This window comes from Mangifera indica, chromosome 13 (assembly GCF_011075055.1).
Source record: "Mangifera indica cultivar Alphonso chromosome 13, CATAS_Mindica_2.1, whole genome shotgun sequence".
In the NCBI taxonomy this organism is placed as follows: domain Eukaryota; kingdom Viridiplantae; phylum Streptophyta; class Magnoliopsida; order Sapindales; family Anacardiaceae; genus Mangifera; species Mangifera indica.
Window position 1 is genome coordinate 5,294,633 of NC_058149.1, and position 16,983 is coordinate 5,311,615.

Here is a 16,983-nt window from a genome sequence, read left to right on the forward strand (position 1 = left end):
TCTTGATTTTCGCCTATCCTACTATTTGAAGCTCCATTCAAGTCTTTTTCATCCATTTTAAGATGTTTCCCAAATGGCAATACTTGTGGAGACACCATAGCATCTTCATCTGATTCTTTAATGTGATCTTCAGTATTTCCTTCTTTGATGACAATGTTGTCTTTCTTTCCCATTAGCTCTTTACTCAAAGTTTTTCGTTCCTTCTCCTTCTTCTTTCTGGCTTGCTCTTTATCAAAGTTCACTACCTTTTTCTCTTTGTCTTCAAGTTTGGAAGCAACTGGATCCGTGGCCACCACTACTCTTCTCTCTTTTTCATCGAATCTTACTTTCTTAACCAAGAGAGCAAACCTGTTAAGGAGTTCAATCTTTCTTTGACCTAATAATTCTTCCACAATAACCTATTGTGGCTTTCTTCCTTCTTCTTCCATCATTTTCTTTTAGCCAGCACTATTCGAATTTTCCTTGTTTCTTTCCTCACCTTCCTCTTCATATTCTAGTAGGCATTTCTTCCCCTTTGGTCTGGTTTCTTTTCATAGTTGGCCTTACACTCTTCGTTAATACGCCCAAATTTATTACAAAAACTACGTATGAGAGGTCTCCAGCTATACTCCACTTTCAATTCAATATATTTTTCATTCAGAAGACCCACGTCTATAAAGTCAAGAAAGTTCTCATCAACCTTATCTCTATGCATACTCTAGCATACTCAATGTCATTCCATCTTCTGTCACCGAGTCAAGGTAGAGAGGTCTCTCCAGGTTGCTTGCAAGGCGGCTCAGCCTCTTATCACTCCAGAATTTCAGAGGTATACTAAAAATTTTCACCGACACCGCAACAACTTTAATATTCTCTATGTCCGTTAGAAGGTTTTGTGTCCACCTTTGAACAAAGAAACACTGCCTTCAAATCATCTAAGTACCTTTTTCAACTATCTTCATTAAATCTTCCATATTCTTAAATTTCATTATAAACATTCCTTGGCCATTTGAAGTAATATCCTGCAAGCCTAAATTGGACCACATTTGATTACGTATTTTTTCGCACCTGGGAAAGACATCCTTCTTCCAAGGAAAAAACCAACCACGCAACATTCTTATTTCTTTGCTCCAAGGTTAGCAATCTTTTTCAAAGAAGCAACAAAAGCTCTATTCAGGGTTTTCCTTGGTGGCAGGGGAAAGAATAAATAGACCTGACTGGATGAAGCCGCTTGTACCACGTTCTCACTTATCGGAACCCAAGCAACAAGATGAACAGGCACAAAGTACAGTAGAGAAAGCATGCAAAAAACGTATACAATGACGCCAAACTTTTTTAAAACGGTCAAGAAAGTCAAAACATACCTTTTTAAGACAATTCAGCAAAAGCCAAATAAATGTCCACACTGGCACAGCTAAACCATGCTGGTAGATCAAAAAGCCACGTAAAAGGACCAAAACCGCATTAGACAAGAGAACCAATAAACAGTTGCCACCGAGAAAGCTTCAAAACAGCATAACGCAGGAAAAGACACTATCTACTCTAAGAAGTAGACCTCGAGCACTGGTCGAAAGGGACAACAATGAGCGTAACCACTAAAACCACTATATGGTAAACACTCAAGCAAAAACACCACCACCTCATAACCAGAAACATACCACTGACACGACACCATTGAGCAAATAAACAACTAACGCCAGCACAATACACAACTAGGACCGAAACCTCTATAACATGACGAACACTCTATACCACCAAACTAACAGGACCAGACAAAAATGAAACACCATCCAACAACTAGGAACGAAAACCACTCAGAACAATAAACACATAGGAAACATGCAGCACCTTCTCACAATAATGAAAACGACAAACACATGGGGAAAAAAACGAAACAAGAAGAAAAATAACACATGACAGACGGAGAGTTGTCGGTGACCAGTAAGGTCACTGGACCGGGGGGCTAGTGCCTAAAGTGCCATCAGCTGGAAGGAAAGAGAAGGAAATGAAAGCAAGAAGGAAACAAGTTTTTTTCACTATTGAACTCCCTTCTCACAATTGTAACATAGTCCCCTATCCCAATATTTGTTAGACTTGAAAGAAATGAAACTAATTTTTTTTCAGACTTAAAAATAATCTTTCAGTATATTGTTCATACAACAATAATGCTTATATGCTTATCTTTCTATAGACAAGTCAGTTACAAAGTAGTTTTTAGATAACTTACAAACCAGCAGGGAGTTTTTAACTACATGTCTTAATCTAAACACATATAAACTAACTAGTAGTTTTTCCCAACTGTTTTCAACATAACTCCACTTTTAATTTATTTATATATTTATTTTTGAACAAAAGGTTCAGATAATCATCAACACTCCTCCTTGAACCTTTTGGAAACAACTCCAAGAATGTTTTTTAACATCTCGAATCTGGACTTCGGCAATATTTTGGTGAATATGTCAGCAGCCTGGGATTCTGAATTGCAATAAACCATTTTGATTTCTTTTGATTTTTCAACTTCCCTAATGGCATGATACTTGATATTTATGTGTTTAGTCCTCCCATGTTGGACTGGATTTTCAACAATAGAAATAGCTGACTTGTTATCGCACTCGATCATAGTCGTTTTAACTTGTTCTTCTCCTAGATCTTTCATCAATTTTCTTATCCATATTGCTTGATTCGCTGTGGCTGCGGCGACAACATATTCAGCTTCAGTTGTGCTTTGAGCCACGATCTCTTGTTTCCTCGAACACCAACAGAAAATTCCCGAGCCAAGTGTAAAGCAGTAACCTGTTGTACTCTTCATATCATCTACATTTCCGGCCTAATCACTATCTACATATCCTCTCAACTTCTCCTCTTCAACTCGTTTGAACCAAATTCCTTGGTCTTTAGTTCCTTTTAGATATCGTAAAACCCGTTTTCCTACTGAGAAATGTTCCTCACTAGGTTCTTGCATAAATCTAGACAATAGACTAGTAGAGTACATCAAATATGGCCTTGTTGTCGCTAAATACATCAAGCTTCCCACTAGACTTTGAAACTTTGTCTCATTAGCCCTCTTGCTTCCATCATTCTTCCTCAGCTTTGCATTCAACACTAAAGGAGTTGTTGTAGGCTTACAATTTTCCATAAAAAACTTCTTCAGAATCTCTTGAGTATATTTACTTTGGCATATGAAAATACCATCCATTTCTTGACTCACTTCCAAGCCTAGAAAATACTTCATTTTTCCCAAGTCAGTTATCTCAAATTCCTTCATAATACTCATCTTAAATTCTTCAATATCTTTTGGATGACTACCTGTAATTAAAAGATCATCCACATAAAGAGAAATTAACACCATTCCTCATTTAGTTTGTCTTACATATAAGGTTGCATCATTAAGACTCCTCCTGAAACTTTGAATTTCAAGCCATGAATCAATCCGACTATACCAAGCTCTTGGGGCTTGTTTGAGGCCATAAAGGGTTTTAAGTAACCTGTACACTTTTCTTTCTTTTCCTTCAATTACAAACCCCTCAGGTCGAGCTACATAGATTTCTTCTTCTAGCCAACCATTTAGAAAAGCTGACTTGACATCCAAATGTGAAATTTCCCATTGCCTTTGAGCAGCAAGTGCAATGAGAAGTCTTACTGTATCCAATCTTGCAACTAGAGCAAAAGTTTTAGTATAGTCAATATCGGCCATCTGAGAATACCCTTTCACAACTAAACGTGCTTTCAATTGTTTGACAGAACCATTTGGATTTATTTTTACTCTGTAAACCCATTTCACTCTAATAATTTTCTTTCCTTCAGGTGCATCTACTAGCTCCCAAGTTTTGTTCTTCTCAATCATTAAAATCTCTTCCTGGATTGCCCTTTGCCACCCTTCATGATTACTTGCTTCGAAAAAAGAAGACGGTTCAACCATAATGCTGTTACACCTTTGATAAATTTCATGAAGAGGCCTGGTACCTTTAACTGCAATTTCTTCCTCATCATTCGCATATTCCTCATTATACACATCATCTTCAAATACATTTTTTTTCATATCTACAGCTAAAGAATTGTCTCCATCAATTCCTTTTACCTCTCAATTCCATGTTGCTTCTTCATCAAACACAACATCTCTACTCACAAAAAACTTTTTTGTAACTGGATTGTACATTTTGTAACCCTTGGCTTGGTTGTTATAACCCACCAATACACATTTTTCTGTTTTGTCATCCAATTTACTTTTTTTACATCAGCAGTATGAACATAGCCTATGCAACCAAATACTCTTATATGCTTGAAGGCTGGCTTCAATCTGCTCCAAGCTTCTATGGGGGTCATGTCTCGTACAGCCTTCATTGGTAATCTATTAATCAAGTATACCGCCGTATTTGCTGCTTCAGCCCAAAAACACTTGGGCAATTTTTTTTCTATCAAAAGACATCTTGTCATCTCCATGATAGTTCAATTTTTCCTTTCGGCAACGCCATTTTGCTGAGGAGAATATATCACTATGAATTGGTGCTGAACTCCAAAATCTGCACAAAAAGAATCAAAGTCGACAGAGGAATACTCCTTGTCATTGTCAGTTCTTAAACACTTCAAAGGGAAGCCACTTTGTGTCTCAGCCATTGCTTTGAATTTCTTAAATACACCAAACACCTCTGATTTAGCTTTTAAAAAATAAATCCATGTCATCCTTGTGGCATCATCAATGAAAAGTAAGAAATACCTATTTTCATTTAGTGAGGGAGTTTTTATAGGTCCACAAATATCCGAGTAAACTAACTTCAATCTCTCTTTTGCTCTTCAATTTGAAGAACTGGGAAATGGATGCCTATGTTGTTTCCCAATTTGACAACTCTCACAAACCTTATCACTAACTTCAATACTGGGTAAATCACTCACAAAATTTTTCTTCTGTGCTAGTTGAATAGAGTTAAAATTACAATGCCCCAACCTTTTATGCCAAAGCAGTGATTCATCTTCATGTCTACTACACAATGCATAAGGTTCTATAGTGTTCCAATCCACCACAAAGCTTTTATTTTTCATAGGAACACATTTAAATTCTAGACCATTAGAGTCTGTAATTTTACAAACTCCATTTTTAAATTCTAGAACAAAACCTTTTTGCATTAATTGGCCAACACTTAACAAATTTTGTTCTAAACTAGGTACCAAAAGGACATTAGAAATTAATTTGATACCTGAATTTGTTTGCAAGGCCACAGTGCATTTTCCTGTGATTGGCACTTTTTCTCCATTTCTCATTCGAACCACTCCATTTGACTTTTCTATATGAGTGAACAACTTTGCATTACTTGTCATGTGTTGAGTACACCCACTATCAATAATCCAGGAGTGATTTTGTTTTTGAGCATCCATCATCATAAACAAATATTCTTCATTTTTCTCTTCTTCTGCAACATTCAATTGCTGGTTTTGTTGAACTAATGGTTCTAGATTCTGTTGCTCCTGTTTTCGGTAGCAAAACTTCTCTATATGTCCATTTTTGTTACAAAATCTACACCTCAAAGGTGGTGGTACTTTCCCCTTAAACCAACACTTATCCTCTTTATGATTATTTCTCTTGCAATGACTACAAGAGAGCAGACTTCTTTCTTTGTTATTTGAACATTTAAACCCCTCCAATTTTTTTATTTTTTCCTTTATTGAAATAAGGCTTCTTTCCTTCCTTCGTAAATTTTGGCTTAAATGTGGCCTTAGTTTGAAAAGCCATCTCGATTCCATTCTCACTTCGCATCTTCCTTTGTTGCTTTTGAGGCACAAGAGCACTCATCAAATCAGCAAGAGATATTGAAGTGATATCTCTTGAATCCTCTAGAGAAGAAATTTTTGACTCAAACTTCTCTAGCAAACTCACAAGAACTTTCGCTACAATTCTTTCCTCAGAGAGATCTTTTCCCAAAATTCTCATTTCATTCACCAATTTCATAATCCTATCTGAATATTGTGAAACACTCTCCGTGTCATTCATTCTAGTATTCTCAAGTTGTCTTTTCAATGTGATTATCTTCATAGTTCGAGTCTTCTTTGAACCTTGATATTCTTGTTGCAACTTCTCCCATACTTGTTTGGTAGTAGTGCAGTACACAATCTTGACAAAAATATTGTCAGCAATCGCAGAGTGCAAGAAAGATAAAGTCTTGCTCTTTTTCTTGGTTTCTGACTTATACAACTGTATTTGAGCCACCGTAGGATTCTCAAGCATAGTTGGAAAATTTCCATCTATTTCGACAACATCCCATAAATCAGCTGCTTGTAAAAAACTCTTCATTTTCACTACCCATATGTGGTAGTGAACTCCATTAAAAACTAGTACGGCGGGCAAGGAAGAATTCGATGAAGAGGCCATTTTTGTTCACCTTTTATTTTGTAAATCTCACAGTGTTTATCCCTCAAAATAACTCACACTCTTTCAAGCAATTTTCACACACAGATCCACTAAGAACACTTAATGCTCTGATACCAATTGTTAGACTTGAAATAAATGAAACTAATTTTTTTTTCAGACTTAAAAATAATCTTTTAGTATATTGTTCATACAACAATAATGTTTATATGCTTGTCTTTATATAGACAAGTCAGTTACAAAGTAGTTTTTAGATAACTTACAAACCAGCAGGGAGTTTTTTAACTACATGTCTTAATCTAAACACATATAAACTAACTAGCAATTTTTTCCAACTGTTTTCAACATAACTCCACTTTTAATTTATTTATATATTTATTTTTGAACAAAACGAAACAAGAAGAAAAATAACACATGATAGACAGAGAGTTGTCGGTGACCAGTGAGGTCACTGGACCGGGGGGCTAGTGCCTAAAGTGCCATCAATTGGAAGGAAAGAGAAGGAAATGAAAGCAAGAAGGAAACAAGTTTTTTTCACTATTGAACTCCCTTCTCACAATTGTAACATAGTCCTCTATCCCAATATTCTTTCATCTTCGTAAAAGAGAGTCTAGAAATTATTAGCATGGAAGCTCTTGGTTGTGATGCAAGACTTGTTGAGTCCTCATGTTAAAGAACTTGAAAGGGGTTTTCCTCCTAATGCCATCAATTCTACACTTCACAATGCAAGGCGAATGATCAAATAAAGAAGGATTAAGGAAGTTGTCGAGGAGTGTATAAAAGTGTCTCTCTATTTGCCGTTTGTAAGAGCTCTATCAAGTTTACTTGTAATCCTTCTAGGCCCTTCATTATAATTGCTCCATGTAAAGAAATAACCCATACACCTAAGGTCCTCAACTTTCACCTTTCTACAACAATCATTGAGATCCTCATAGTAGATGTCACCCCATGGTGCTCCCCCTACCTTCTCTTGTTGATTTCTAATAGTATTGAAGTCCCTTATAATAAGCCAATGAAAATCACAAGAAAAATTAGCTAACCAAACCAGGTCACTCCAAAGGCTTTTTCTTTCCGTGGTTTGGTTAAGACCATAAGCAATAGTAACATAGCTCGGGTGTTCTTAAATCAACCACACTTCACAATGCATAAGTTGGGCATTAACCTCTTTCACCAAGACTTTCACTGACCTAAAGTTCTACCTTGTCCAAATTCTACCATTACAACCATGATCAAGGTTGTTAATATTTTCCCAATCTCTTTAAACATATTACCTCACAAAATTGGCATTATTCTTTCTTACCTTTGTCTCAAGTATAGCCATAAAGTCTTTTTTTTTGGCAATTAAAATATATTAACCAAAAAGGCAAATTACAAAAAGGGCACACCATGGGGCACGAGACAAGCCCTTAGGTTATGCTAACCATTAAACAATGAGAGACAACAAAAAACTAATCGAGGCACATAACAAGGACCATGAAGCACAAACACAAAAAGACACCCTAAAAACACCAAAAACAAAACACCAAGAGCCATGAAAAAAAAAATTAAGACATGAAAATGTTATTAGGGAGATCCCAATTGTGAGCAAGGGACAAGTTCTCATTAGACATCTCAATATTCTTCAAGAGAGTCGCTCTTTCCTTGACATGCAACTTGATGGTAGCAAGGGTAACTTCCTTGGAGATTATTTCTCTCCCAAAGCAAGTGTTATTCCTAGTTTGCCAATTGTGATACACAGAAGCACCAAGAGAAGACTTGCTCAGCACATTTATCAAATTATCTTTTTTTTTTTCTACAAGGTGGATTTGTCTTTAATGAAGGAACCCCAAGGTTTGGGCACATGAATCTGTAAGCATAACCTAAAAAGTTCTTTTCAAATGAAAACGCTAAACTCATAATTGAAGAAAAGATGATCCATATCCTCTAAACCATGATCACATAACATACAAGCTTGATGATGAACAACTCTGAGCCTAAGGGGCTTGTCTCTAGTCATGCATTTCCCTTTGATTATTAGTAGAGAGATGAAAAAGTATCTTAGGAAATGATTTTTGAACCACATTAGCTTGAACCATGGCATTTTGTCTATTCTAGCCATTAAAGTCTCCCAAGTCAAGTAAATTAAGAAAAAACCATTTGCACAAGGTAGCCACCAAGTTGTATCATAACCACCTTGAGGGACGGGCATGAAAGAGTTTTTAATCTTCAAGAGCTTCTCGCCTATATATATGATTGAATCCATCAAAATAATACTTGCTATTGTAGCAAACTATGATTATGAAAATTTGCAGATAAATGTCAAAATCGCATTCCTCAATGGATTTATTGAGGAAAACATATATATAGAACAACATATAGGTTTTGTATTCACCTTTAAAAGATATAAGGTATGCAAGTTGCACCGATCCATTTATGGATTGAAGCAAGCTTCCAAAAATTGGAATATTTGATTTGATGAAATAATCAAATCGTTTAGTTTTGAAAAGAATCCAAATGAACTTGTGTATATAAATGAGTTAAGGATCATGTCATTACATTTCTCATATTGTATGTAGATGATATACTTTTGATGGGAAATGATATTGACATAATGAATGAGGTCAAGATCAGGTTATCCAGAACTTTATCAATGAATGATTTGAGAGATGCTACATATGTTTTTGAAATTCATATCTATAGAGAGAGAACAAAAAAGATAATTAGATGATCCTAAAAACTGTACATAGAAAAGGTGTTGAAAAGGTTTAGCATTGAAAATTTGAAAATAGGATTCTTGCCCTTTACTTATGGTCTTTATTTTTCAAAAGATATAGGTCCAAAAACTGATGAAAAGTTATAGTAGATGCATAATATACCTTATGCTTCAATTATAGGTGAATTCATGTACACAATGCTATGTACAAGACCTAATATAACATTTGCTGCAAGTGTTATGAGCAGATATCTGACCAATCTAGAGGTAAAACATTGGTCAATTTTGAAATCAATCCTTAAATATTTAAGAAGGACTAAGGACCTTGTTATGAGTTATAAGTGTTCAAAGTTAAACATTTAAGGTTACTCAAAATTTGATTTCTAGTTAGACGTTGATGATAGAAAGTTTATATTATGGTTTATTTTTATTTGTAATAAAGGAACAATTAGTTGAAAGAGTTTCAAGTAATCAACCATAACTTACTCCACTACAAAGGTTAAATATACTATTGCTTCAAAAGTTACAAAAGAGACTCTATGGATAGGCAAGTTTGTATCTGAACTTGGTGTGGTTCCAAACATGGTTTATCTGATAACCATGTTTTATGACAATATCAATGCTATTACATAAGCAAATGAACCAAAGACACATTAGATGTCTAAACATATTCAGCAAAAGGATCATATTTTGAGAGAATTTATTAGAATTAGAGAGATAATAATACAGAAGACATCGTCAGCAGAGAATGTTATTGACCCACCGATTAAGGCAATGACACTGAAACAGCTGAACAATTATCTTGAGAAGATGGGTATACGATGCAACAACGAATGACTCTAGTGCAAGTAGGAGTTTTGTTAATGTATGTCTTACAAACCATCATCTGTCTTATATCTACCTTTGTAAAAAATTATTAATAAAAGAAGTAGTTTTTTTTTGTGTTCATTTACATAAGTTGTTTTCTTTATTTGCAATAATATAAAGTATGTATGTGAATTCTTCCAATAACTCACTTAACATACAAACCGAGTCATCTAATTGCTCTCTACAGACAAGACATAACTTAGGCAATTATATCACATAGTAGGCATACTAAATACCTTTATTGAATGCCATGAGATAACATTAGTGCAGGTGACAATAATAATCATGTCATTAGGGTATTAGTATGGATTAATAGTTAGAGAACTATTTTTCAAACAAGATCGATAACAATAAGTCACACGATCATTAATTGTAGTCAATGACTTAGTGTATAATTGTACTAATATATAAAGTAATCCTTTGACCTAAGACATTATGGTAGGATTTGATATGGATAAACATGATCCATGTGGTGTATAAACGGGGTTAACCACATTTCGTATGAGAAACCATATTGGTCATGTGTTATTTATATATGGAGATAAATAATGATTAAGATGAGATCCGTTGACTTGAAAAGTATTAGATTCTGAATATTTGTTGATTCGATTTGAACTGAGTTTTAGACTGAATGCCGATAAATATTAGAAATCGAAATCTCTGGCTAGAGTATAATGTAAGTCATATGAAGAATGTTCATGATGACATGTTCTTAATATTTTTATTGATGATTTGTAAAAAAATAAAAATTAGGGATTTGATGATCTACGAGTTCAAAATCATTCTGGATTAGACAATAGAAGGATAATACCTACACATAACGTACAATTGGAGATATTAGGTTCGATTAAGTATTTTTTTTGTCATGATTTAGAGGTTTTGACACATTGCTAGATGTTTACCATAGTTGTTGAGTTTTCGGATATACTTTTGGATTGTCCAAAAAGGATTTACGGCTACGCCATGGTGAACCTAAAGGGTCACACTAATAAACTAAGCTTTCGAGAAGGAGAATTAATTATTCAAGGTTAGCTAGCACCATCTAAAAGATAATGAAATCATATAAAATGCTAAAAGGGTACAAAAATAACATTTTAAAAGTTAAGATGTCAATGAGATGAAATAAACATGGCTAAGGTATGTATTTGATATACATACATAAAAAGACTTCAAATTATAAATTTGATGGGCCAAATAAGAATTTCAAAATTGCAAATGAGCCACCGTTATAAAAAGATGTCTTTTAGTTCACTTAGATGAGCTATTAATTTGTGCACTTTTTCTTCTCACATTAAACCTTAAAACTTTCTCCCTTCTTTCTTATTGATTAGGCTAAGTGAAGAAGAAGCTTGGAGGTGGATTTCCTTTGGAGTTGCATTTGAAGGACACATTCCATCATCTTATATCGTATATGAGGCAAAGGAGTAGGTAAAAGCTTCTTTCTACTCTTAAATGCTTTATTCATACCTCGATTCTTGTTCTACAACTTTCATAAGTCATACGATTGGAGGCACCACTTATTATCTCTATATGCGAGCTATGTTTTGGACCTTAAATAATACTTAAATTATGCTTAATTATGTTTAGTTTTATTTATTTTAATTTATGTTTCTTTTAGGCTAAAACCTTAGTTTAACTTTTCTCTTTGTTTTATTACAAACTTTACAATTTTATCAAGCTAACGCTTATGGAGACCAAACTTGAGTTATCTCTCATCTTCTCAACTTGTTATTAAGAGTGGCATCTTATACCTTTGGTTTGTGATTTTCTATAATCATTGGGCCAAAGTTTTCTTAATAAAATTGTTTTAATCTTTCTTGGGGTTGTGTTTCTACATATTGACTGTAGGTGCCATATTAGTATATAGGGTTCACATCATCTTAGTATCAGAGCTTTGGTTATTATTTTAGGTCTGATTGTCAAATTTATTTCTGTGTTTGCATCATACCTCTTTAATTCCACATCTGTTTTCATACAAAACATAAATTCCACTTTTCTTGTTTTGCAAATTTTCATTAGAATTCTTTAAATCCACATCATACTATTAGTTTACATTCAAATCCATGAGTTTTTCATTAGTTTCATTGTATGAGCATTCTAAAAAAATGAAAAAAATAAAAAAGAAGGTGAAAAGAGAAAAGTTGAACACCATAGTTATTGGATTTAAAGTGAATTAATTTTAGAATTACCTTATTTACAAGATCAACACCTCGCGACATCAAATTAAATTCTTTTTTGAAATCAACTTGTTTTCCATTGTTTTTTACCTTGTTCCCTTTTATTTCTTGATTGTTTCCTGTTTTTTGTTTCTTTGTTGTTCTTTTGTTTCTTTTGCTCTTTTGTTTTCTTTTGTGTGTTCATTTTCTTGTTGAGATTTGTTAGGGGAAATTACTTCAAGTATAACCTTGGTGTGATCTATTAGCTTAATAAAAAACTTAGTAGGAAAGGATTGAGTTAAAAAAAAAAAAAGGTAGAGTAAAAAAGAGTAAAACATAAGTGTTGAGTGAATAGTAAGTGAGTAGAGTGAAATGCATTAGAAAGTGTTGTAAGGTCTTTTCTAATGATTCTTTTTAGGTTTCAATTATGTCAATGAACAAAGACAAAGATGTAAATGAAGGAGAAAGGGTGGATGAGTTATTCATGCTCTGATCAATGCAACAACAATTTGTGAGGTTCAAAGTCATGTTTAGAGAAGCAAGATGCTATTATCGCTAGTTTACGAAGGGGCTAGCCACAAGAAGCTCTTAATGTGCGAAGGAATGATTGATTGAAGATGATGATAAAGAAGATTTCAATGATGATCAAGCTACCATTGTTAATATGGACAGATTTGTGAGAGGTAGAAAGGGTTGAAGAGATGGATTCCATAAAGAAGATAAGAATAGGTGTAAAGAAAGACAAAATAGAGATTTGGATAGCATAAAAATGAAGATTCCACAATTCCAAGGAAAAAATAATCTTGATGCTATTTAGAATGGGAAAAAAAGGTAAAGCTAGTTTTTTATTGTTATGACTACTCAAAAAGAAAAATTAAGGTAACATTGACAGCTGTATAATTCACTGATTGTGCTATGATTTGGTAGGATCAACTTGTGCTAAATAGACATAAAAACTTGACACTTAGGAAGAGATTAAGACTATGATGAGAAAATGGTTTGTTCCTAGTCATTATGTACCCCTCTCTAGATACATACTCCTACTTGGAATAGGTTTGAAAGAGGTATGTTAACTTGAAACTTCCTCACTTAGACTCGCAGCAGAGATAATAAGCATGCATGATAAATAATTCACTCCCACAATCCCCAAAAGTGTAATTAAACATAATATTAGTCCTAGTGTCTGAAATCTAAGATCATAAAATAGAGCACACAAATATCACAGATAAACTCAAATATAGAAATATGGCCTAACATAAAAAATGACAAAAATGCCCTTACCTCATGCACTAGCTTGAGTGACCCACTAGCTCTCCACCGCCACCTCATTGCTCTACAAGACTTACATACAAAACCATAAAAGAATATGGCAAGTGAAACATACTCAATAAGTAGGTGACCCTATAATATCCAATATATGAATGCACATCACAGTTAATCCAAATCTCATAGGTGTCATTTGATTAGTTTCCTTATAGTATCACAGATGTTTTTACAACGTCTCTGATGCCTATTCGTATCATCTTAGTGTTTAGTTCCTAATCCTTAATAGCGATGTCATCTTGAATAACTAGTGCCAAATTATGTCCATTGGTGTCTTAGATGCATGGTGAAAGCATGAGTATCCCAAATGTAAATCATGAAGTATACCTCAAAGCACATGTCGGTCGGGCTTCAGGTTATGGACTATATTATAAGAGTAGTGAGAACACGAGCCTCCCCTACTATCGCACATGCATCTTAGAGGCTAAAATAGCTAGAATTAATACGTGCATAAGTAACTCAGATGCTAAGATGCCCTATGCTGATACATAATCATCTAATGAATCAAGGTCACACAGACTAGCATTGATGCTTTCATTGCCACACTGTGCATAGCTCAGTGGCACGATCACACTATACATAGCTCGGTGAAAAATTGCAATGTGATAATACATCATTTCTAGTTTTTAACTCAAAACCACTCTAGTCGAGGTTTGTGTTGTCGCCACATAGTCAAACACATTTAAATTCCCATCACACCATCTTCTACATAGTCCAACACCTTTATCCAAAACTAAACTCATATTGCCTTCATTAGGGCTTTAATCCATGTTTTTCTCTCATTTATCCCTTATAGGAGTAAATTAGTTATTTCCAAACCCATATACTCATATCAAAACTACACATACTTTTTATATACTTCAAATGTTTTTTATTTCCAAATTTCCCAAAAGTACATGGGGGTGTATTATACAATCCACACAGGCATATATCATAAGCATATAAGGGTGTATCCTTGCGGCAAGGCACATAGTCATGTGTCTTATACCACACGAGCATATGTTAATTCCTAATTCTATAGTGCCATGGCTTTAATTAACTCTGAGAGAATTTTTCCCCAAAAGCACAAGAATGTGTGTTGCTAAATTTCCAAAATTTTGATTTACAAAACACACATTCTGGCCATAAAAATCTCATCTTTTAGCATCCTAAAATTAACTATCCATACTACTACAATCCATATACCATTCTAAAGAAATCCAAAATAACAACTTGTAACATCATTTCAAAGTCATACACCAAATATTTATTTCATTCATGGCATAATCATAATCTCCCACTCACATGTTAGCCCATCCATATTCATTATCAATACTATATAGAAATCAATCAAGGGAATCCAAAATCGTGCTATTAGCCAGTTATCAATGTACATTCTTAAAATCTAATATTGTAAGAATATGATTACAACTATGGTTATGTACAAATTCAACACATATCCAATATCATATAATCAAATAACTCTTCAACCATCATAATCAAATCCATAATCATATCCACATAATTTATACACACTATCATAATTATTCATTAACAAATCAACAGAGAAACACAACGCTTGAGAAAGGGATTCACCTAATTACCTCTCTTTCGATGATATGAATAGTCTTCATGTGGACTTGATAAATCCAATATGACCTTTCCTTGCATCCATGACCTCCAAAACACTCAAAATCTTTTTTTTTTCCTCTTTGTTGGCTAGAAAGAATGGCAAAAGAATGTAACCAAACATGTTTGAAATCTTTTTATTTTTATTTAAAATGCACTAAACATAAGCGTGTATACCATTATCCATTAATGGCATGTTCCAAAATCCCTCGAAATATATCCTTATGCAAAATTCAAACATGCTAAACATGCATGGGCATAACATACAAACATGTGCTTACTCATATATGGGTATGTATCATGGGCGTGCATGCTATCTATACTTAACCAATTATCAAATATCAAAATGGAAAAGACTATTTTTGCTCGGCGATCACATACACAGGTAAATTACCTTTCCCTTACAATCTTGCAAGCCTAAATCCACATACAGTCAGCTTATTAAGCACAATCAATCATAAACAAACTAAAAAACAAAAATAACCTTAGACAAATTTGCAGGTATTACTATTGTAATCTTTATCAAAGATTACAAGGTCTTACTTAAAGATCTAAGAGTGTTGAGGATTACCACAATGAGATGGAAATCGCCATGATTAGGGCAAAAGTAGAGGAAGATAGGAAGATAATCATGGCACGATATTTGCAAGGATTGAACCATGATATAGCTAATATGGTGGAGTTGCAACACTATATGGAGTTGAAAGATATGGTGCAATGACAATGAAAGTAGAAAGACAACTTAAGAGGAAGAGTAGCACCATTAGGTTCAAGTAAAATTCAGGTTCCTCATATTTTTGGAACCTAAATTAAAGCAAAAGGGATGACAAGACCATTTTTAAGCCTAAGGTTGAAACATCTAAGGCAAAAGAAGTTGGAGTAACAGTGAGAAGGGTAAAACCAAGCTATACAAGGTTAAAATCGAGATATTGTAACAACCTCTTCAGAAGTATTATTCTATAAAGGAAGATGTCACTAAATTGACTATTGAGCATTGCTTTTATTAAAATATATAATAAAACTTGAAAAAGAATTGAATGAAAACCTCATTTATTATACTTTACAAAATTACCAAAATACCTTTGTCCAAAAACCAAAGATGGAAGCCTACAAAAGATGTCATAACTCAAAACATAATCGATAAACAATAATAAGAAAGTGTAGTTAAATAAATAAATAAACTATGATAAAATAAAAACTCTATGCCCTTTGATAAAATAATATGAACTAATGATAGAAATGCCCTTGCAACTTTACGCCCTTTGACACCATTAGTTTTATATCACTTATACCTGTACACATGATAGTAGGAAAATGAGTGATAATCACTCAATAAGTAGGAGACTCTACTATTAACTTTTAATGTATCATCTAAAATGCCCTTGATCTTGACCTATATTATCTTTATCATCCAAAGTCGGCATTAAACTTCATAAGAATGATGGTAGGTCTTTTCTATCAACTCTGTGCTCAAAGTGCACTATAGAGAATGTCTAGACCACATATTTTAACTCTCAGATTGAACTATATCCTACTTGATTACTAAAGAACCATTTCTCAGATTCCTATCTAGCGTAGCAATACTAAACTTAACTTGGTAGAAGCATCTATATCTAAAACCTATAACTAAAACTATATATTAAACTAATCAAATTGAATCAAATACATAGATTTGACACCTTAGTCGTGTGAGCTATATCTCTGTTCTATTACACCAAAGCTTTATCTTAATCAGGCTCTTTTATGAGTTAGTACCCTATTGTGGGTACAATGTCCAGTTACAAATGTGTTCTACTATGGAGAGTGTAAGGAAGGTATATTCATAGTGCTTGTTATAATGATCTTATGATGTCTAGCATGCATGCATCTCAAGCCTTAACTCCGCTTTGCTTGTTCTTACTTACACCTAATTATGTATCTCGTGTCCTACTTAAACTTATTTCTTAGGCACGTAGGATACTACTATATAATTGGGATCTCTATACTATCACTCGAGACAACCC

The 16,983-nt window shown here is 33.9% G+C and overlaps 1 protein-coding gene across 1 annotated transcript; it reads right to left on the minus strand.

Moving 5' to 3' along the window:
* Positions 1-4,469: 4,469 nt before the first annotated feature.
* Positions 4,470-6,337, minus strand: LOC123194981. The gene is made up of 4 exons (XM_044608500.1): positions 5,719-6,337; positions 5,169-5,459; positions 4,831-5,045; positions 4,470-4,496 (listed from the first exon to the last, which is right to left on the minus strand). The coding sequence occupies exons 1-4, from the start codon at positions 6,335-6,337 to the stop codon at positions 4,470-4,472; spliced, it is 1,152 nt and encodes a 383-aa protein (XP_044464435.1).
* Between the last annotated feature and the right edge of the window lie 10,646 nt (positions 6,338-16,983).